Source organism: Aquarana catesbeiana, linkage group LG07 (assembly GCF_042186555.1).
Source record: "Aquarana catesbeiana isolate 2022-GZ linkage group LG07, ASM4218655v1, whole genome shotgun sequence".
Classification (NCBI taxonomy): domain Eukaryota; kingdom Metazoa; phylum Chordata; class Amphibia; order Anura; family Ranidae; genus Aquarana; species Aquarana catesbeiana.
The window spans coordinates 342212591-342235480 of record NC_133330.1 but is presented as its reverse complement, the minus strand read 5'-3'; the positions used below and the strand labels follow the sequence as shown (position 1 = coordinate 342235480).

Genomic DNA, 22890 nt, shown 5'->3' with positions numbered 1-22890 from the left:
CTGGCTTCCTTTAGAAGTTGGTTGAGTTTGCGCCTTTTTGACCTTTGACCGGTTGGAGCATTCAGAGGTCACCTGAACACATTTTAAATATTTAATAAAAAGCAAAAGAAAATCGGAGAAATAAAAGTGGAGTCGGCCTGGTCTCTGCACAGCGCAGAGGTTGGATCACCGACCTCATAAAGTGACTCTCGGTGTCCTGGGACCTTCGATGTTAACCCCTTTTAGTGACGTAGGGTAAAACAAATGTTAATGCCTGAACACAATTTTGCAACTTTCACATGTGTTAGTAAATCTGTACAGATCATCGTAACTACTTTGTGCATCCAGGTGGATTATACCGCATTTTCTTAAAGACAAATTTGGGTAATAGACCCTAAATAATAAAAAAAAAAAAGTGTTCTGCAGAGTATCACTTCCCCCGGCCCCTCCCCTCTGGTGGCTATCAGGTCTCTCAGAGTCTCTCCGGCTCTCTCTCGGTCGGTCCTGTATTCTCTGTTCTCTATTCGGCTTTATTCACCATCATGCTGCTCAGTGTCATTTCTCGGCTGATCCCGGAGTTCCTGGTGGACCTGATCCTGGTATCGGTGCTCTTGGCGGTGGTGGGGTCAGTCCTGGTATTAGTATGGATGGAGGAGAGGAAGACGAGGATGAAGATGGAGAACGCTCAGACACAGAGGGACGGCACGCTGGAGATGATGGAGAAGATCACTCAAAGATATAAAGCCCGGGTATTACCATGGGAGGGGGATATTACTGTCTTCTGTGGCATATTACTATTTGTTGGGGCGTATTACTGTCCTCTGGAGGTATTACCATCATCTAGGAGGATTACTGCCTTCTGGGAGTGGGTTTAATCTCCTCTGTGGCATATTACTGTCCTTTGGGGGGTATTACTATCCTCTGGGGGAGTATTATTGTCCTCTGGGGCATATTCCTATTCTTTTGAAGGGTATTACTGTTCTCTGGGGGTATTATCACCCTAAGGGGGTAATTAATGTCCCTTGAAGGTATTGCTGTCCTCTGGGAGTGGGTTTACTCTCGTCTGGGGAGTTCTACCATTCTCTGGGAAGTATTATTGTCCTCTGAGAGGGTATTACCATTATCTGGGAGTCTTGCTGCCTTCTGGGAGTGGGTTTACTCTCTGTTGGCGGGAAATATTTTCCGCCTGGGGTTTATTCCTCTCCCTGGAGGTATTACTGTCTACTTGGGGGTATTACTGTCCTTTTAGGAGGTATTACTGTCCTCTGGGTTTTTTTTTTATTGTCTTCTGGGGGGGGCTGTACTCTCCTCTGGGGGGTATTGCTGCCCTTTAGGAGGTATTTCTCTCTTCTGAGGGGTATTACTGCTTTCTGGAGGGTATTCCTGCCTTCTGGGGGGTATGATTTTCTTTTGGGGGGTATTCTGTCCTTTGGGGGTACTACTTTCCTCTGGGTGTAATAATTTCCTCTGTGGCTAAATATTTTCCTCTAGGGGGTGTTACTGTCCTTTGGGGGAGGTATTCCCCCAGGGAGGGGGGGTGTCTGGAAACCTTCTGGAAATATCAGGGTAACATACAGGACATCATTCCATAGATCAGCCAATCCCAGAAGTCCTCAGGTCAGATGTAACCAATAGTAACCAAGCAGAATTCCTCTTCCTTGGGGACTGAATTCTGATTGGTTGCTGGGGGTCCAGGCCTGGATAAGTTCCTCCAGTCTATATTGTGAATGTATAAATGGGTGGAAAGCTGCTAGTTAAAGACTCATTTCCTGTGTCTTTGTCTCCCTCTCACCAGTCAGGAAATGGTTAATAATCGTCAGGTCTGCGCTGAGGGAGTCACATTGTATGTCCAGCCAAATTCATCTCTTGTTTTGGATGGAGAGGCAAGAGATTAGACCCCCTCGGGGGAGGGTCATCCTGTCTGCTTGTCCCGTTGATCATTGCCAAATAAAGTTTGAGTTGTCACCAGAATAGGAAGTGAGGGTAAGTCTTCCCATGGGGACACCTATACTTCCTCATATTTCCTTTTGCGTCTCCAGGACAGGAAATGTGGGGAAATCTCCACCAAGGGATAATAAATGCGGGGGTTACCCTTCCCTACTCCACCCAAAACATTTTTTGGGAAATGTGTCGTCCTAAACATGGATTCAGATCTCTGAGGATCCCTGGGGTCACCCCACAGCCATTGAGGGATTTTGAGGAGTTGAACGTACCTGGGTTGGATGAATTCGTCTAACATTCGGGTGCCAAATTCAAACCCTTTGAAGTCAACGCGAGCCGAATGTTAAAAAAACAGTTCTGGTAATTTTCTAGGATAACAGGCGAGGGATTTTCAAATAAATGGCAATGGAGGGCTTGGCACAGCTCCCAGTCAGTAGATGACAGCTCTCAACCAATAGATGACAGCTCCCAGTCCATAGATGATAGCTCCCAGCTGGAAAATGACAGCTCCCAACTGGAAAATGACAGCTCCCAACCAATAAATGACTTCCCAGTCAGTATATGACAGCTCCTGGCCAGTAATTGACAGTTAACAGTCTGTAAATGACAGCTCCCAACCAATAGAGGACATGAATGATTCCTATCCTAGATGATAGTCTACTATAGATGTTAGAGGGGGATCCCTTCAGGTCTGGTATGAATTTTAAGGCGAACCCCGTGCAAAAAAACAAGTGAGGTCCCACCAAATCCAATTCGAGATTCCCCCCAAGCCATACTAGGCCTCAACATGGGGGACTCCCCTGGCAAAGCACTTTGTTGTGGGGGTATGTGACCGGGAGGCTAATCAGAAATTGGGAGCACCCTTTAACAATAAGGGGGCACCCAGATACCGGCCCCTGTGTAAATGAATAAGAAGGATGTAGTACCCCCACTAATTTACTAAACAATGTAAACCGTAATAAAACACAACCACAATTCCTTCATACCTTCAGTTCCAGCACCCCCTGTACCTTCACATCCGGCACGCAACATTTCCCCATACATTGTGATCCAACACCCCACATACCCCCCGTACCTTCAGATCCAGCACCCCATTTTTCTCTGTACTATCAGATCCAGCACCACACATTAACCCCATACCTTCAGATTCATCACCCCACATTTCACCCATACCTTCTAATCCAGCACCCCACATTTTCTCCGTACCTTCAGATCCAGCACCCCATATTTCCCCCATACCTTCAGATCCTGCACCCACATTTCCCCTGTACCTTCAGATCCAGCACCCCATTTCCCCCCGTACCTTCAGATCCAGTTCCCCGTACCTTGGATCCAGCACCCACATTTCCCCTGTACCTTTAAATCCAGCACCCACATTTATCCTGTATCTTCAGATCCAGCACCCCATATTTCCCCCATACCTTCAGCTACAGCACCCACATTTATCCTGTACCTTCAGATCCAGCACCCCATATTTCCCCCATACCTTCAGATCCAGCACCCCTCTTTCCCCTGTATCTTCAGATCTAGCACCCCACATTTCCACCATGTCTTCAAAGCCAGCACCCCACATTTCTCTTGTTATGTCAGATCCAGCACCCCACATTTCTCACATACCTTCAAAACTAGCACCCAATGTTTCCCTCATTTCTTCAGATCCAGCACCCCACATTTTCCTGTATCTTCAGATCCAGCACCCCACATTTCTCCTGTTCCTTCAGGTCCAGCAAACCCCATTTTTCCCCTACCCAAAGATCCAGCACCCTAGTACCTTCACATCCAGCACCCCACATTTACCATGTTCTTTTATAACCGGCACATCACATTTCCCCCCACCCTCAGATCCAGCAACCCACATTTCCACTGCTCCTTTAGATCCAGCACCCCACATTTCCCCTGTACTTTGGATCATCAGATTTTAACTCTTAGCACTCTTGACCCCGGCACTAGAAGGGTTAAGACCTCTGTAGAGGGCAGCCTTCTATTTATATGGGGTCTGATCTAGTTTCTTGGATTGGTTCCCGGTAGAAGTGACAGGTCCTCTCAGCTGTTCCTGGCAGAGGGTGTCCCTATAGAGAACTCTCTGGACTCGCACAACCTTTCTCTGTTGGGGGGGTGCAGGGCTTTGTCTCGTATGTAGAGGACAGATTTGACAGACGGAGGTTGGAGCTTTTTTTTACTGAAGTTCAGTCTGGGGTTTTTTGGTGTCCCTTGAAGAACCGCTGCCCAAGGTAGTCACCAGGCCCAGCTGACAGCATGCTGTGGTCTTTGCTGGAATTTTTCTTCAATCATGTCCTCCTGGTCACCATTTGTTGCTTTGTGGCCTCCACAGTGGTGCTGCAATGTATGACACGAATCCGCAGCACCATGAAGATCGACCGAGCGCAGAAACTGCGGGATCAGGCTCTCCGACTGATGGAAAAACATGGCAGCGACTTCAAGAAACAGGTACTCTTTAGAAGGCCCCAAGAAATATTATTACATTTGTATTATATCAGTATCCGTCCTTTTAGAGTGTCAGCTCTGCAGCCCATATTTCCTCCCTTCTTTCCTTTCTGCCCTGATTGCCTTCTGCCTGCAATTCATGGGGGGGTCGGTGAAAATTCTGTCTGATACATAATGAATGTGAAGATATTGGGATATCTGAAGGTGTATGGCCACGATTGCAGCCAATTCCTGGACTCCTCAGCAGACAGCCTGCACCACTCCTCTATAGGTTGGTGATATTTTCTCCATCATGTCTTCCATATTCATCCCATTCAGTGGAGTTTTATTAGATCTGCGATGAGCCTCTCCCATCCATACAGGGTAATTCTGCAACCCTGAGCAACCAATCTGCATTCTCCTTCCACTGATATGGCTGCTCCCCACACAGAGGACATCCGGTTGCTATGGGTGATGGCAATGTAACATGATGTTATTATTCTGTGTTCCGTATTATTATAACCTCATGGATAAAAGTCTATGATGAAAGAACTGTCTGCGCTGCCCATACAACCATTCAGATAGTCCAATTCACAAAAAAATCCATCTTCCAGGGTTTGTTCACCTGAGCTTGGTAAAGGTAAGAGGCAAAGTCTGGAGGATGTCAATGATTGATTGGGGACACAAACTGGGGGGTCTCGTAGGGCTGTGTAGGACGGGAAATGCAGTAGCTTCATGGGTATTCAGGGACAGTGAGTTTTCATGAGCTGCTTTTGTATTCCCTATTAATTGATTGTATGGCATTGTCCATTATTTTGATATGTTGTGTATTGGACCTTCTTAATTTTTGGGGGGGTTCTGAGTATTGGACATTATTTTGGTTTGTTGGGTTCTAAGAGTTGGGTATTCTTTGGTGTGTTCTACATTGTATGGAGTTGACCATTAGTTTGATATGTTGTGTATTGGACTTTCTTATGGTTTTGTTGGGTTCTGGGTATTGGACAGTCTTTTAGTGTGTTGGGTTCTGGGTATTATTCTGGTTTGTTGGGTCCTAAGGGTTGGACATTCTTATGGTTTTGTTGGGTTCTTGGTATTGGACAGTCTTTAGGTTCATTGTGTTCTGGATATTGAATTTTACTTTGGTTTGTTGGGTTCTAAGAGTTGGACGTGCTTTTAGTTTGTTGAGTTGGACATTCTTTTTTAATGTTGGGTATTGGACCTTCCTATGGTTTTGCTGGGTTCTGGGTATTGGACAGTGTTTTGGAGTGTTGGGTTCTGGGTATTGGATTTTACTTTGGTTGGTTGGGTTCTAAGAGTTGGACGTGCTTTTGGTTTGTTGGGTTGGACATTCTTTTTTAATGTTGGGTATTGGACCTTCTTATGGTTTTGTTGGGTCCTGAGTATTGGACAATCCTTTGGGGTGTTGGGTTCTTGGTATTGTACATTATTTTGGTTTGTTGGATTCTAAGAGTTAGGCGTTCTTTGATGTGTTCCGTATTGGACATTCTTATGGTTTGGTTGGGTTTGGTTATTGGAATTCTTTTAGTGTGTTGGGTTTCTGGGTATTGGAATGAAACTTGCAGTGCCTTTCTAAGTTGAGACAGAGATCTCCCAGCTGGTAGCAGTGAAGGGAGCTGGCCTCAGTGCACTATTCAGAGGTGTAAGAGCATTATCAAAGAGAAGAAAGGGCACCACTCACCAACCCAGAGGCTCTGCGACCAAGCCCTGGTGAGTGGGGAAAAACATGTCAAGGGGATGTGACTGGAGCGACAGTGGCTGAGGCCACAGTCATCTACATACTGATGCATTGGGTTGGTGAGCGGCGCCCTTTCTTCTTCGATAGGGTTCCGGGTATTGGACAGTCTTTTAGTGTGTTGGGTTCTGGGTATTATTCTGGTTTGTTGGGTTCTAAAGGCTGTACATTCTTTTGGCTTGTTGACATTCTTATGGTTTTGTTGTGTTCTGAGTATTGCACATTATTTTGTTTTGTTGGGTTCTAAGAGTTGTTTTTGTGTGTTGGGTATTGGACCTTATATCAGGGCCTGGATCTTAACCCAGGACCTCTTCTGTGTCTGGCAGCAACTCTTCTTGCTGAGCAACCTGGCATGCTGGACAGCTCCCTGGACAATTCCTTGAATGATCCTACTTTGAATCTTGTTTCTATGAACTTTGTACCTCTTGCTCCTCCCATGAACTTCCTCATTTAAGCCATGTCTCTACACTTCCTGTTTACTAGATTATTGTGCTCTCTTCGGCCGATATCCCGCTCTTGTTACTCCTGCTGCCATTCGTATCTTCACTACCACTTTTTACTGACCTTTGGCCTGTTCCTCGACTACCCGTCTGCTTGATCCCTTCCTGCTATATCAGCTACTGGACCTCAGTTTGCGCATATCCTTGTGGGGTGATCTTGAGGACCGTGACCTGGTACTAACTCTCAGCAAAACCCATCTCCACCATCAGAAGCTCTGGAGACTACCTGTTAGTACTTAGACTCCACACCTCACGTGAGCCAGCGTCATCCGCCAGGGTGACCTGCTTGTGTATTTATCCTAGTGGTTGGTGGAAGCTTCTCCACTGCTATAGCTACTGGACGCCAAGCCTGACTCCAGACCATGGCACCTACTTATGGTTTTGTTGTGTTCTGGGTATTGGAGAGTCTTTTAATGTTTTGGACATTCTTATGGTTTGTTGGGTTTTAAGAATTGGACATTTTTTTGGTATGTTGGGTTCTAAGAATTGGACATTCTTTTGGTTTGTTGTTTTCTAAGAATTGGACATTATTTTGGTTTCTTGGGTTTTAAAAACTGGAGATTCTTTTGGTATGTTGGGTTCTAAGAATTGGACATTCTTTTGGGTGGTTGGGTTCTAAGAATTGGACATTCTTTTGATATGTTGGGTTATGGGTATTGGACATTTTTTTGGCATAAATTTCTGGGTAAAGTGAAACATTTTAGAGTGTTTATTCTTGGGTAGGCCATGAAGCTTTGTATACAGAACATACTTTCTGAGCATCCTTGAGTAGTAGACTTATTCTCTACTATCTGGGTCTCCTTGTCATCAGTCAATATCCTTGGTTAGATCTGCAATAGAAATGGACTTGGGCGTCTTTGCAAATTTTGTCCTTCATTTGTAGTTTAGCAGAAGCTCCTTACAATGGGCCAGTGACCCAGACATCTCCTTGCTTGTTCTGGGATCAGACTACAGCTGTTAGTACTTTTCTTAAATGTATAAAGCATAAATTACCCTAAATTGTGACATTAGGTACATTGTATAAAAAGTGATATGACATCACACATCCTAGATTCAGTGGCCTTAGTTATTTTATGAATTCAGTAGGCAGTAGAGGGGTCAGAGTAGTGTACAAATGTTCATAATTTAACATTTGAATAAACAGCTTTTGGGCCTGGAGATCAGAGGATCTAACACCGAGCTGATAATGACTCTCTGAAGGGTCCTTGTGTACATATAATGGACAGCGGTACCTCGCCATGGACAGTGGCCACCCCACCATGGACACCATGGACAATGGTCATCCCACCATTGACCGTGGTCAACTTACCAGTCCTCAAACGGAGGCTTCAGACTTGCCAGCCTCAGAATTAGTCGCGGGCTCAGTTCATTCCAGACTGGAGGCACCAGACGGTCAGATGAATTTGGTTTAATCTCTAATAAAATAGCACATTTTAGATGTAGGAAGATCAAACTGATTCCTTCTGATAGAATGTATTATGAGCTACAGATATCAAATGATATGTCCTGGTTGTAGAGAACCACCTAAGGACCGACAAAATGGTAGTATGAGGCCTGCTTGCGTCACCCATGAGGTATGTGGACTTGTTGTGAACAGGATCATGTGCTGTTTAAAATCCAAACCATCGGAACCGGCTGCTCTATATAACCAATTGCCACAGCAGAAGGCAGAACCCCTTTTCTCAGCAGGTGAGGTGACACCTACAGAATTGATTGGCCCAAGAGAATAAGTCCATCCCACGTCTTTTCTCAATAAATTAAGTAGCGTTAAAGAGTAACTGCACATTTGTTGAGAAAGAAACACCCCCCTCTGGGTGATCTATGTACAGTATCTCACAAAAGTGAGTACACCCCTCACATTTTTTGTAAATATTTTATTATATCTTTTCATGTGACAACACTGAAGAAATGACACTTTGCTACAATGTAAAGTAGTGAGTGTACAGCTTGTATAACAGTGTAAATTTGCTGTCCCCTCAAAATAACTCAACACACAATCAATAATGTCTAAACGACTGGCAACAAAAGTGAGTACACCCCTAAGTGAAAATGTCCAAATTGGGCCAAAAGGGTCAATATTTTGTGTGGCCACCATTATTTTCCAGCACTGCCTTAACAGCCTCCTGGGAATGGGGTTCACCAGAGCTTCATAGGTTGCCATTGGAGTCCTCTTCCACTCCTCCATGACATCACAGAGCTGGTGGATGTTAGAGACCTTGCTTTCATCCACCTTTCGTTTTTAGGGTGCCCCAGAGATGCTCAATAGGGTTTAGGTCTGGAGAAATGCTTGGCCAGTCCATCACCTTTACCCTCAGCTTCTTTAGCAAGGCAGTGGTGGTCTTGGAGGTGTGTTTGGGGTGGTTATCATGTTGGAATACTGCCCTGCGGCCCAGTCTCTGAAGGGAGGGGATCATGCTCTGCTTCAGTATATCACAGTACATGTTGGCATTCATGGTCCCCTCAATGATCTGTAGCCCCCCAGTGCCGGCAGCACTCATGCAGCCCCAGACCATGACACTCCCACCACCATGCTTGACTGTAGGCAAGACACACTTGTCTTTGTACTCCTCACCTGGTTGCCCCCACATATGCTTGACACCATCTGAATCAAATAAGTTTATCTTGGTCTCATCAGACCACAGGACATTGTTACAGTAATCCATGTCCTTAGTCTCCTTTCAGCAAACAGTTTGCGGGCTTTCTTGTGCATCATCTTTAGAAGAGGCTTCCTTCTGGGACGACAGCCATGCAGACCAATTTGATGCAGTGTGCGGCGTATGGTCTGAGCACTGACAGGCTGACCCCCCACCCCTACAACCTCTGCAGCAATGCTGGCAGCACTCATACGTCTATTTCCCAAAGACAACCTCTGGATATGAAGCTGAGCACATGCACTCAACTTCTTTGGTTCACCATGGCTAGGACTATTCTGAGTGGAACCTGTCCTGTTAAACCACTGTATGGTCTTGGCCACCATGCTTCAGCTCAGTTTCAGGGTCTTGGCAATCCTCTTATAGCCTAGGCCATCTTTATGTAGAGCAACAATTCTTTTTTTCAAATCCTCAGAGAGTTCTTTGCCATGAGGTGCCAACTTCCAGTGACCAGTATGAGAGAGTGAGAGCGATAACACCAAATTTAACACACCTGCTCCCCATTCACACCTGAGACCTTGTAACACTAACGAGTCACATGACACCGGGCAGGGAAAATGGCTAATTGGGCCCAATTTGGATATTTTCACTTAGGGGTGTACTGACTTTTGTTGCCAGCGGTTTAGACATTAATGGCTGTGTGTTGAGTTATTTGGAGGGGACAGCAAATTTACACTGTTATACAAGCTGTACACTCACTACTTTACATTGTAGCAAAGTGTCATTTCTTCAGTGTTGTCACACGAAAAGATAGAAGAAAATATTTATAAAAATGTGAGGGGTGTACTCACTTTTGTGAGATACTGTAGATTGCAGGTATTGTAACAAATGGTTCAACATACTGGGACTGGAGGTCGGAGGTTGCTGTCTGACCATTGTACACTGTACTGGGACTGAAGGTCGGAGGTTGTTGTCTGACCATTGTACACCATACTGGGACTGAAGGTCGGAGGTTGTTGTCTGACCACTGTACACTGTACTGGGACTGAAGGTCGGGGGTTGAAGGTCGGAGGTTGTTGTCTGACCATTGTACACTGTACTGGGACTGAAGGTCGGGGGTTGAAGGTCGGAGGTTGTTGTCTGACCATTGTACACCATACTGGGACTGAAGGTCGGAGGTTGTTGTCTGACCATTGTACACCATACTAGGAGTGAAGGTCGGAGGTTGTTGTCTGACCATTGTACACTGTACTGGGACTGAAGGTCGGGGGTTGAAGGTCGGAGGTTGTTGTCTGACCATTGTACACCATACTGGGACTGAAGGTCGGAGGTTGTTGTCTGACCATTGTACACCATACTGGGACTGAAGGTCGGAGGTTGTTGTCTGACCATTGTACACTGTACTGTGACTGAAGGTCGGAGGTTGTTGTCTGACCATTGTACACCGTACTGTGACTGAAGGTCGGAGGTTGTTGTCTGACCATTGTACACCGTACTGTGACTGAAGGTCGGAGGTTGTTGTCTGACCATTGTACACTGTACTGTGACTGAAGGTCGGAGGTTGTTGTCTGACCATTGTACACCGTACTGTGACTGAAGGTCGGAGGTTGTTGTCTGACCATTGTACACTGTACTGTGACTGAAGGTCGGAGGTTGTTGTCTGACCATTGTACACTGTACTGGGACTGAAGGTCGGAGGTTGTTGTCTGACCATTGTACACTGTACTGGGACTGAAGGTCGGAGGTTGAAGGTCAGAGGTTGTTGTCTGACCATTGTACACCGTACTGGGACTGAAGGTCGGAGGTTGTTGTCTGACCATTGTACACTGTACTGGGACTGAAGGTCGGAGGTTGTTGTCTGACCATTGTACACTGTACTGGGACTGAAGGTCGGAGGTTGTTGTCTGACCATTGTACATCGTACTGGGGCTAAAGGTGGGAGGTTATCGTCTCACCATTGTACACCGTACTGGGGCTAAAGGTGGGAGGTTATCGTCTGACCATTGTACACCGTACTGGGACTGAAGGTCGGAGGTTTTTGTCTGACCATTGTACATCGTACTGGGACTGAAGGTCGGAGGTTGTTGTCTGACCATTGTACATCGTATTGGGGCTAAAGGTGGGAGGTTATCGTCTGACCATTGTACACCATACTGGGGCTAATGGTGGGAGGTTATCGTCTGACCATTGTACACCGTACTGGGGCTGAAGGTCGGAGGTTGTTGTCTGACCATTGTACATCCTACTGGGACTGAAGGTCGGAGGTTGTTGTCTGACCATTGTACACCATACTAGGAGTGAAGGTCGGAGGTTGTTGTCTGACCATTGTACACTGTACTGGGACTGAAGGTCGGGGGTTGAAGGTCGGAGGTTGTTGTCTGACTATTGTACACCATACTGGGACTGAAGGTCGGAGGTTGTTGTCTGACCATTGTACACCATACTGGGACTGAAGGTCGGAGGTTGTTGTCTGACCATTGTACACTGTACTGTGACTGAAGGTCGGAGGTTGTTGTCTGACCATTGTACACCGTACTGTGACTGAAGGTCGGAGGTTGTTGTCTGACCATTGTACACCGTACTGTGACTGAAGGTCGGAGGTTGTTGTCTGACCATTGTACACTGTACTGTGACTGAAGGTCGGAGGTTGTTGTCTGACCATTGTACACCGTACTGTGACTGAAGGTCGGAGGTTGTTGTCTGACCATTGTACACTGTACTGTGACTGAAGGTCGGAGGTTGTTGTCTGACCATTGTACACTGTACTGGGACTGAAGGTCGGAGGTTGAAGGTCAGAGGTTGTTGTCTGACCATTGTACACCGTACTGGGACTGAAGGTCGGAGGTTGTTGTCTGACCATTGTACACTGTACTGGGACTGAAGGTCGGAGGTTGTTGTCTGACCATTGTACACTGTACTGGGACTGAAGGTCGGAGGTTGTTGTCTGACCATTGTACATCGTACTGGGGCTAAAGGTGGGAGGTTATCGTCTCACCATTGTACACCGTACTGGGGCTAAAGGTGGGAGGTTATCGTCTGACCATTGTACACCGTACTGGGACTGAAGGTCGGAGGTTTTTGTCTGACCATTGTACATCGTACTGGGACTGAAGGTCGGAGGTTGTTGTCTGACCATTGTACATCGTATTGGGGCTAAAGGTGGGAGGTTATCGTCTGACCATTGTACACCATACTGGGGCTAATGGTGGGAGGTTATCGTCTGACCATTGTACACCGTACTGGGGCTGAAGGTCGGAGGTTGTTGTCTGACCATTGTACATCCTACTGGGACTGAAGGTCGGAGGTTGTTGTCTGACCATTGTACACCATACTAGGAGTGAAGGTCGGAGGTTGTTGTCTGACCATTGTACACTGTACTGGGACTGAAGGTCGGAGGTTGTTGTCTGACCATTGTACACCATACTGTGACTGAAGGTCGGAGGTTGTTGTCTGACCATTGTACACCATACTGGGACTGAAGGTCAGAGGTTGTTGTCTGACCATTGTACACTGTACTGGGACTGAAGGTCGGAGGTTGTTGTCTGACCATTGTACATCGTATTGGGGCTAAAGGTGGGAGGTTATCGTCTGACCATTGTACACCGTACTGGGGCTAATGGTGGGAGGTTATCGTCTGACCATTGTACACCGTACTGGGGCTGAAGGTCGGAGGTTGTTGTCTGACCATTGTACATCGTTCTGGGACTGAAGGTCGGAGGTTGTTGTCTGACCATTGTACATCGTACTGGGACTGAAGGTCGGAGGTTGTTGTCTGACCATTGTACACCGTACTGGGACTGAAGGTCGGAGGTTGTTGTCTGACCATTGTACACCGTACTGGGGCTGAAGGTCGGAGGTTGTTGTCTGACCATTGTACATCGTTCTGGGACTGAAGGTCGGAGGTTGTTGTCTGACCATTGTACATCGTACTGGGACTGAAGGTCGGAGGTTGTTGTCTGACCATTGTACATTGCACTGGGACTGAAGGTGGGAGGTTGTAGTAATGGTTATGCGTACCGGGCACCCGAATAGCTGTGTGTGTAGCAGCCATTTTGTCATAAGAATGCATAGCCACAGTGACCTTTCCCTTCTCCTTCCTTCACTTTAAACAATACACAAACTGTTTCCTTGATCCATTGATTGGACACACAGACCTTTCCATTACCCAAACCACAAGTTGAGTCTGGAAACTCTAACGCCGCATACACACAGTCGGATTTTCCAACGGGAAATGTTCCATGGGAGCTTGTTGCCGGAAATTCCAACCATGTGTAGGCTCCATCGGACATTTTCCGTCCGAATTTCCGACAAACAAAATTTGAGATCTGGATCTCAAATTTTCCGACAACAAAATCCGTTGTCGTAAATTCCGAGCGTGTGTACACAATTCCGACGCACAAAGTGCCAGGCACATTCGTAATCAAGCAGAAGAGCCGCACTGGCTATTGAACTTCATTTTTCTCGGCTCGTCGTACGTGTTGTACGTCACCGCGTTCTTGACGTTCGGAATTTCCGACAACATTTGTGTGACCGTGTGTATGCAAGACAAGTTTGAGCCAACATCCATTGGAAAAAAAACATGGATTTTGTTATCGGAATGTCTGATCGTGTGTACGTGGCATAATAGAACTGTCCCCCTTTGCAAACTTGAGCTAATCCAGAGAACTAACAGATAAATGAACAGATACCGGTCGTAAATAGCTCAGTTGAAGGGGATGGACAATACTCATCCCCGCAGACAGGTTAGCAGTAATCTCTCTGAAACTTCAGCATGTTACATAACTCATGAAATAATAATAGCACGGCCAGAATATGGACATATTTATCTCCCTCAGTTAATTTATAGTGTTTTGAGCCTAAACACAGTTAACCTAAGAGTACTGGAAATGGAACCCACCCAATTCCTCTCCTAGGTGAACAGGGCATCGGAAACCTGTCAACTGTATATTCATTTCAAAGCTAAATTCAGGCTGAACATTAATCTGCATGTTAGCAGGCTGTACCCGGTAGGTAAAGATATGATTACCTATAGAAATCTGTATTTGGGACATAGTCATAAACATAGTGACATCCCAGAAACCACTTCTCAGATGCTTCATTGTTCAGATGGCCTCTGTCAACACCTCTTTGATACCAGAGAAAAGGGGGGTGCCAGGACAGTGTGATTAGCTTTAGTTAACATCAAACCAAGGAACATCTAACAGGACTTGTGAGAGCCACTCTACCATTTTTGTTGATTCACTGAAACCAGGACATTGCAAGTATTCTCCATTTTCAACTCCTTTTAAATCTCTCTTGTTTTATTGTCTCTTCATTTTTTCGTAACACCCTTTTTCTGTAAATATTTCATTTTCACCACTTTGACCTTTTCATAATTAAATCATATTTTGAAAATAGTTAAAATTGTCTCTAAGGCTTTAAAATGCAAAACTAAAAAGGATCCCTGTCTCTTGAAGAGTGCTACTGTATGTGATAAATCTCTGAACATACCTGTGTGTGGTGACAGTGCCTGTACAGACATTTATGTTATATAATTGTTATTGCTAATCTTGTGGAAGTTCCAAATCTTTTTGGTAAAAGTTGGTGGCGGCAGTTAGAGGGTTAATTGCTTAATTAACTTAACCCAGTGACAATCTCTCTCAGGCCGCTGGCACCTAGATTGTGGTCCCGTGAGCTGGAAAATCTTTGCGCAGGGTACAGCTGAAAGTGGCATTGTTACGTAAGGGACAGCACTATGTGAGATTGGGCAGTCCTTTGTCACGGGTTGGTAAGGAGGGCAGGGGGCCTGATACCGCGTTTCGTCACAGTTGTCATCTGACCACAATTCACCGTACTGGGACTGAAGGTCGGAGTTTGTCGTTTGACCACTGTTCATCGTACTGGGACTGAAGGTTGGAGTTTGTCGTTTGACCACGGTTCACCGTACTGGGACTGAAGGTCGGAGTTTGTCGTTTGACCACAGTTCACCGTACTGGGACTGAAGGTCGGAGTTTGTCGTTTGACCACAGTTCACCGTACGGGGACTGAAGGTCGGAGTTTGTCGTTTGACCACGGTTCATCGTACTGGGACTGAAGGTCGGAGTTTGTCGTTTGACCATGGTTCACCGTACTGGGACTGAAGGTCGGAGTTTGTCGTTTGACCACAGTTCACCGTGCTAGGACTGAAGGTCGGAGTTTGTCGTTTGACCATGGTTCATCGTACTGGGACTGAAGGTCGGAGTTTGTCGTTTGACCACAGTTCACCGTACTGGGACTGAAGGTCGGAGTTTGTCGTTTGACCACAGTTCACCGTACTGGGACCGAAGGTCGGAGTTTGTCGTTTGACCACAGTTCACCGTACTGGGACCGAAGGTCGGAGTTTGTCGTTTGACCACAGTTCACCGTACTGGGACCGAAGGTCGGTAAGTGAACTCGGTGGGTGATGGGATCTTCCTGAGAATGGAATACAATTCCTCTTCCACCAGATCTGATCATCATCACACATCTGACACAATGACTCCCCAATTTGTTCTCTGAGACAGAAAAGACTTTACAGATGTTTATTCTACAGAACAATCGTGTCTCTGAGTGGCTCTATGAATGTCTCTATGAGTGTTTCTATGGATGTCTGAGTGTTTCTTTGGGTATCTCTGTGGATGTCTCTATGGGTGTGTCTATGGATGTCCCTGAGTGTTTCTATGAGTGTTTCTATGGGTATCTCTGTGGATGTCTCTATAAGTGATTCTATGGGTGTCTCTATAGATTTATTTATGAGTTTCTATGGGTATCTATATGGATTGCTCTATAAGTGTGTCTATAGATGTCTTTATGAGTGTCTCTATGGGTGTCTCTATGGGTGTCTCTATGGATGTCTTTATGAGTGTTTCTATGGGTATCTCTGTGGATGTCTCTATAAGTGATTCTATGGGTGTCTCTATAGATTTATTTATGAGTTTCTATGGGTATCTCTATGGATTGCTCTATAAGTGTGTCTATAGATGTCTTTATGGGTGTCTCTATGGGTGTCTCTATGGATGTCTGAGTGTTTCTTTGGGTATCTCTGTGGATGTCTCTATGGGTGTGTCTATGGATGTCTATGGGTGTTTCTATGGATGTCTCTATTGGTGTCTCTATTGGGGTATCTATGGATTTCTCTGAGTTTCTCTACGGGTGTCTCTATGGATGTCTCTATTGGTGTCTCTATGGATGTCTCAGAGTTTCTCTATGTCTGTCTCTATGGGAGTGTCTCTATGGGTGTTCCTATGAGTGTCTCTATTAATAATAAAGTGACAGTTTTAGGCTCCTCATATGAGTTTAGTGGTGAGGATTGAAAGGGGGGGGGGGGTAAATCCCGGGTGGGGTGTTGTTTCTATTTTCTGCCCTCATTGTGGGAGATATGACTCATGTGATACGGGGATTATAGATGAATTATAATAAGAGGGGGGCGGGGCTGGCAGAGACTATTTCTGGCCCCCATTGTCTGTGCCAGGCAGAGGGTAGTGCCCATTCTCTCTTTGTCTGAGGACGGTGGCGCAGTGTTCGGGGAGATGCTGAACTCTCTGCGGTTCCTCCTGTCCGGGATGGCAGTCACTCACCTGCTGGCGGCCGTCCTGTGCGCTGTGGTAGTCGGTTTTCTGCTCATACGATGGACGGTTCGAAGGCGGTGTGATCAGAAGATTGGGAGAGCCGTGATGGAGAGAGAACGTTCCCTGCAGCTCATGGAGAAGGCAGTGCTGCAGTATATGGAGCAGGTGAGAGGGGTCCGGGGGCCCCGCAATCTGGGGACCTAGATTGTATAATAATAATAGTGTGTGACTGTGGGGCAGGGTTGGCAACCGCCAGTAAATTTACTGACAGTTTGTAAAAATCTGTGAATTTTTTTACAACTGCCAGTAAATATCAGGGGCTGGTAATTTCATGCTGTGTTGACTTTTTAAGTGTAAATCAAGCAAATGACTTTTTTTTATAGGTATTGTCAGTGTTTTGTTTCCATATCATGTTTATACTGTTCAAATATTTACTGTGTTCGTTTTCAAAAGGAGTTCTGTAATTTCTCAGGTTGCCAGTAAAAAATTTACTCCGCCAGTAAATTTTCCATGTCTTGTCAGTAAAAAAATGCTGCTGGAGGTTGGCAACCCTTCTGTGGGGGGGAGGGGACATTTGAGTGTACATTTTTGTTTATTTAAAATCCTGTAAACATACAGCTTGTTATTAAAAAAAAAAAAAAACATATTTACATATATAAATAAAAATAATAATAATAATATATATAAACAAAAACAAACAAGCTTACATCATCAAATAACAGAAAAGAAATTAGAGTGTAAGCTCCTCTGGTACAGAGACTTTACTCCTGACCCCCACACTTAGTGCTCTGTGCGTTACAAGTAGGTTCACGTTTTATTTAACCATATCCCTTTAAGCCCCTCCCAGTGTTAGCGCAGTTTGGAGACATCAACCATTTGCCAACATTCCTCCCATCACAATGACTGAAGGACGCTCCAAGTCTTTCCCAATTCCAGTTCTGCTTCTCTCTGGGAGGTGAGGAGTAATCGGAGTCTGGGAGGAAGGAGAGCTCCCCCCAGATAGGAATACCCTCTCCCAGCAAGGCAATACCCGTCCTAGTGGTTGGCCCATTGAGATGCATAAATATTCATATCATGGGTTATTGGATTGCCCGGGGTGCTCCCCAGCAACAGGCAGAAATAACAGTTCAGCTCAGGCGGGATACACCCTGGAAGAGCTACATTTAAAGAGTCGCTCCTTCTTTACCATCTGCACCAATCAGGGGAGATGTTTTCTGGTTTGCCACAGCACTGTCAGTCTGGGGTAACCTAGAACTCCCAGCAGCTGTGCACCAAAGAGGGGATGCAAGAAAGGTGAGTGTTACAATATGGTTTGCTCTGTATAATCAATGCTCCTCCCTCTGTATGTGTGACGTCACTTCCTGTACAGTGGTGACAACATCTGCCTTGCTCAGAACATACATAGCTCCTCCCTCTGCATGTGTGACATCACTTCCTGTACAGTAGTGACAACATCTGCCTTGCGCTGGATATACAATGCTCCTCCATCTTTGTGATGTCACTTCCTGTTGTCTTGTTTCAGCACGGTGATGTGGATGCGGGTCGGATCCTCTCACTGTCCCTGGGTGAGCTGGCCAGTCAGTTGAAGAGTGGTTCGCTGTCTCCAGAGGCCGTGCTGCATGTCTACATAGAGAAGGTGACAATGTTTGGGGGGTCATTTACTCCCAAAGTGATGTAATTCAGAACAATCTATCAGGTCTTAGCATTGATTATCTTATTCATTCCGGACTGTTCAGTGCAGAATGCTGATTGGTCTGTCAGTGTTAGGATACTCCTAGCAATGAAATACTCATAGTCCGTTCTGATCATCTTCATTTCTGTGGATGGCTCCGGGCTGCCTCTGGGAGAACCTTTATAGAGATGGTGGAAATCAGCCCTATTGGGGGTATTATTCCTTAGCTGCCCACTCCTCCATAGACCTTCACACTCCAGCCAACCATATGAACCCAAAGATCCTTGGTGGTCAGCACATCCAACCATCAGCCAATGTCTGGCTCCCGCTGGTCACATTGGGAGTCATGTATGGACTGGGCTCATGTAGTGGTCAGGAGGAAATTCCTCTTCATTGGCGGTCAGCACGTCCAGCCATCAGCCAATGTCTGGCTCCCGCTGGTCACATTGGGAGTCATGTATGGACTCGGCTCATGTAGTGGTCAGGAGGAAATTCCTCTTCATTGGTGGTCAGCACATCCAGCCATCAGCCAATGTCTGGCTCCCGCTGGTCACATTGGGAGCCATGTATTGACTGGGCTCATGTAGTGGTCCAAAGGAAATTTCTCTTCGTTGGTGGTCAGCACATCCAGCCATCAGCCAATGTCAGGCTCCCGCTGGTCACATTGGGAGTCATGTATGGACTGGGCTCATGTAGTGGTCAGGAGGAAATTCCTCTTCATTGGTGGTCAGCACATTCAACCATTAGCCAATGTCTGGCTCCCGCTGGTCACATTGGGAGTCATGTATGGACTCGGCTCATGTAGTGGTCAGGAGGAAATTCCTCTTCATTGGTGGTCAGCACATCCAGCCATCAGCCAATGTCTGGCTCCCGCTGGTCACATTGGGAGCCATGTATTGACTGGGCTCATGTAGTGGTCCAAAGGAAATTTCTCTTCGTTGGTGGTCAGCACATTCAACCATCACCCAATATAGAAATTGAAAGGCCATACCATTACCAAGAGGCTTAGATATTATTATTATACAGGATTTATATAGTGGCAACAGATTACGCAGCGCTTTACAATATAAAAGGGAGACAATACAGTTATAACACAATACAAGAGGAGTAAGAGGGCCCTGCTTACAATCTAATAGGATACAACCTTACTCTGAAAATACAAAAAAGGAGCCAACGTGTTTCAAAAGTCCAAGAGTGCCCCCAAACCCCCCCCCCCCCCAATCAAGGCTAGAAAGAACATCTTCACATTAATCCAATCATATATTGGCGTTGGGTTGATATGGAGACGTTCTCATGTTCTTTTTAGCCCTGATGAGGAGGGGGCGCTCTTGGCCCCGCAAAATGCATTGGATACCTTGTGGATTGTCCTCCCTGACTTTTATCCGAATAAAGTTGTATCTGGACCTCTTAGCAAGGGTGTGGCACTTCAATTTTTTTACATTACACTACAAGCCAAGGAGATGATGGAGATCCTCTGGGGTGTCGAAGTCGCCTGTCCAAGGGACAGATCATTTACACCAACATCAATATCATAAGATAGCAATACCAGTGAGATCACCCTGCGGGTCTAGCACTATCTTTCTACTTTCCTCGGCCATCAGCCAATATCTGGCTCCTGCTGTTCACATTGGAGATCATCTATGGACTGGCCTCACGTAGCATACAGGAGGACATTCCTCTTCATTGTTATCATATTCTACAATGTGTTACATCGCCTTTGTATAGATAGACACCCCCATTCACAGATCAAGAGATTGGAGAACTTCTGTTCTTTTAGAACTCAATTCTGAGATGTTCAGGCTCATGTGACACCAATAACTTGTGATGACAACAGTGACGTTTCCTCCATGTTAGTAAATCCCATTGTGTCTTATTTATGATTCAGGCTTTGGAAGTGACACGAGAAGTGAACTGTGTGACAGAGTTCCTGGCAGAGTGTGAGACGCAGCTGCAGGAGCTAAAGAAGCAGCCAGAGAAAGGTCTTCTCTATGGAGTACCAATCTCACTGAAGGACAACGTTGGATACAAGGTGTGGTGTTCTTGGGTGGCCCCATATAAATCACTTGATTCACCTGTCCCTCCATCCAATTCCCAAACCGCAAAAAGACTGTATGCTCCTCTCCTGTACCTCCCTCCAATCCCATACCACCATATTGTATGCTCCTCTCCTGTACCTCCCTTCAATCCCATACCACCATGTTGTATGCTCCTCTCCTGTACCTCAATCCAATCCCATACCACCATGTTGTATGCTCCTCTCCTGTACCTCCATCCAATCCCATACCACCATATTGTATGCTCCTCTCCTGTACTATCATCCAATCCCATACCACTATATTGTATGCTCCTCTCTTGTACCTCCGTCCAATCCCATACCACCATATTGTATGCTCCTTTCCTGTACCTCCATCCAATCCCATACCACCATATCATATGCTCCTCTCCTGTACCTCCCTCCAATCCCATACCACCATATTGTATGATCCTCTCCTGTACCTCCATCCAATCCCATACCACCATATTGTATGATCCTCTCCTGTACCTCCATCCAATCCCATACCACCATATTGTATGCTCCTCTCTTGTACCTCCAACCAATCCCATACCATCATATGGTATGCTCCTCGCCTGTACCTCAATCTGATTCCCAAAGACCATCATATTGTATGCTCCTCTTCTGTACCTAAATTCAGCTCCCATACAACCAACAGATTGTATGTTGCCTTTCCTGTATCTCCAACCAATCCAATACCACCATATTGTATGCTGCTCTCCTGTACCTCCATCCAATCCAATACCACCATATTGTATGCTGCTCTCCTGTACCTCCATCCAATCCAATACCACCATATTGTATGCTCTTCTTCTGTACCTAAATCCAGCTCCCATACCACCAACAGATTGTATGTTCCCTTTCCTGTGTCTGAACCCAATCCCATACCACCAACAGAGTGTACATTCCTGTCCTGAACCTCCTTACAATTCCCATACCACCATATTGTATGCTCCTCTCTTATACCTTCATCCAATTTCCATACCACTAATAAATTGCACATTCCTCACCTGTTCCTATCCCCATACCAGCATATCCTCTATTTCCTATGGGACACAGTAACGCTGGTCCTTCACCATGTGATCACTTTGGTGGGCTCATTCAGTCAAACAGGTGGAAGTCTGGAGTGATGTTTTTTGTGGAGGAATGACTCCGGGATTTATCTTTTTTTCAGGGACATAACAAGCACTGCGGTCTGGTCCATTTCCTGGGAACGCTGGATGCCGAGGACAGTGCGCTGGTCCATGTGCTGAAAAAACAGGGAGCCATCCCATTCGTGAAAACCAACGTTCCCCAATCCCTGATCAAGTAATCACTGCACCAGAATGTCCCCAAATGTTTACCCAGAAAATGTGGAGTCTGTAAATTACATCATTCCGGTCACTAGTGTCCCTGAACAAAGCAATATTCTTAATTCTGAGATTCTGTCCTGACAATGTAGTGAATGCTGGGATTCAGTCCTGACTGTGTGGTGAATGTTGGGATTCAGTCCTGGCTGTGTAGTGAATGTTGGAATTCAGTCCTGACTGTGTAGTGAATGCTGGGATTCAGTCCTGACTGTGTAGTGAATGCTGGGATTCAGTCCTGACTGTGTCGTGAATGCTGGGATTCAGCCCTGACTGTGTAGTGAATGCTGGGATTCAGTCCTGACTGTGTAGTGAATGCTGGGATTCAGTCCTGACTGTGTAGTGAATGCTGGGATTCAGTCCTGACTGTGTAGTGAATGTTGGGATTCAGTCCTGACTGTGTAGTGAATGCTGGGATTCAGTCCTGACTGTGTAGTGAATGTTGGGATTCAGTCATGACTGTGTAGTAAATGCTGGGATTCAGTCCTGACTGTGTAGTAAATGCTGGGATTCAGTCCTGACTGTGTAGTGAATGCTGGGATTCAGTCCTGACTGTGTAGTGAATGCTGGGATTTAGTCCTGACTGTGTAGTGAATGCTGGGATTCAGTCCTGACTGTGTAGTGAATGCTGGGATTCAGTCCTGACTGTGTATTGAATGCTGGGATTCAGTCCTGACAGTGTAGTGAATGCTGGGATTCAGTCCTGACTGTGTGGTGAATGCTGGGATTCAGTCCTGACTGTGTAGTGAATGCTGGGATTCAGTCCTGACTGTGTAGTGAATGCTGGGATTCAGTCCTGACTGTGTATTGAATGCTGGGATTCAGTCCTGACTGTGTAGTGAATGCTGGGATTCAGTCCTGGCTGTGTAGTGAATGCTGGGATTCAGTCCTGGCTGTGTAGTGAATGCTGGGATTCAGTCCTGACTGTGTATTGAATGCTAGGATTCAGTCCTGACAGTGTAGTGAATGCTGGGATTCAGTCCTGACAGTGTAGTGAATGCTGGGATTCAGTCCTGACTGTGTAGTGAATGTTGGGATTCAGTCCTGACTGTGTAGTGAATGCTGG

The 22890-nt window shown here is 46.0% G+C and overlaps 1 protein-coding gene across 1 annotated transcript in view; it reads left to right on the top strand.

Moving 5' to 3' along the window:
- The first annotated feature begins 345 nt into the window (after positions 1 to 345).
- LOC141103887 (vitamin D3 hydroxylase-associated protein-like) overlaps positions 346 to 22890 on the top strand; it is a 63683-nt gene continuing 41138 nt past the window's right edge. The window contains 4 exon segments of the mRNA XM_073593947.1: positions 346 to 728; positions 18276 to 18389; positions 20311 to 20454; positions 21653 to 21786. Coding sequence (XP_073450048.1) covers positions 522 to 728; positions 18276 to 18389; positions 20311 to 20454; positions 21653 to 21786 — 599 coding nt within the window. The 5' untranslated portion in view covers positions 346 to 521.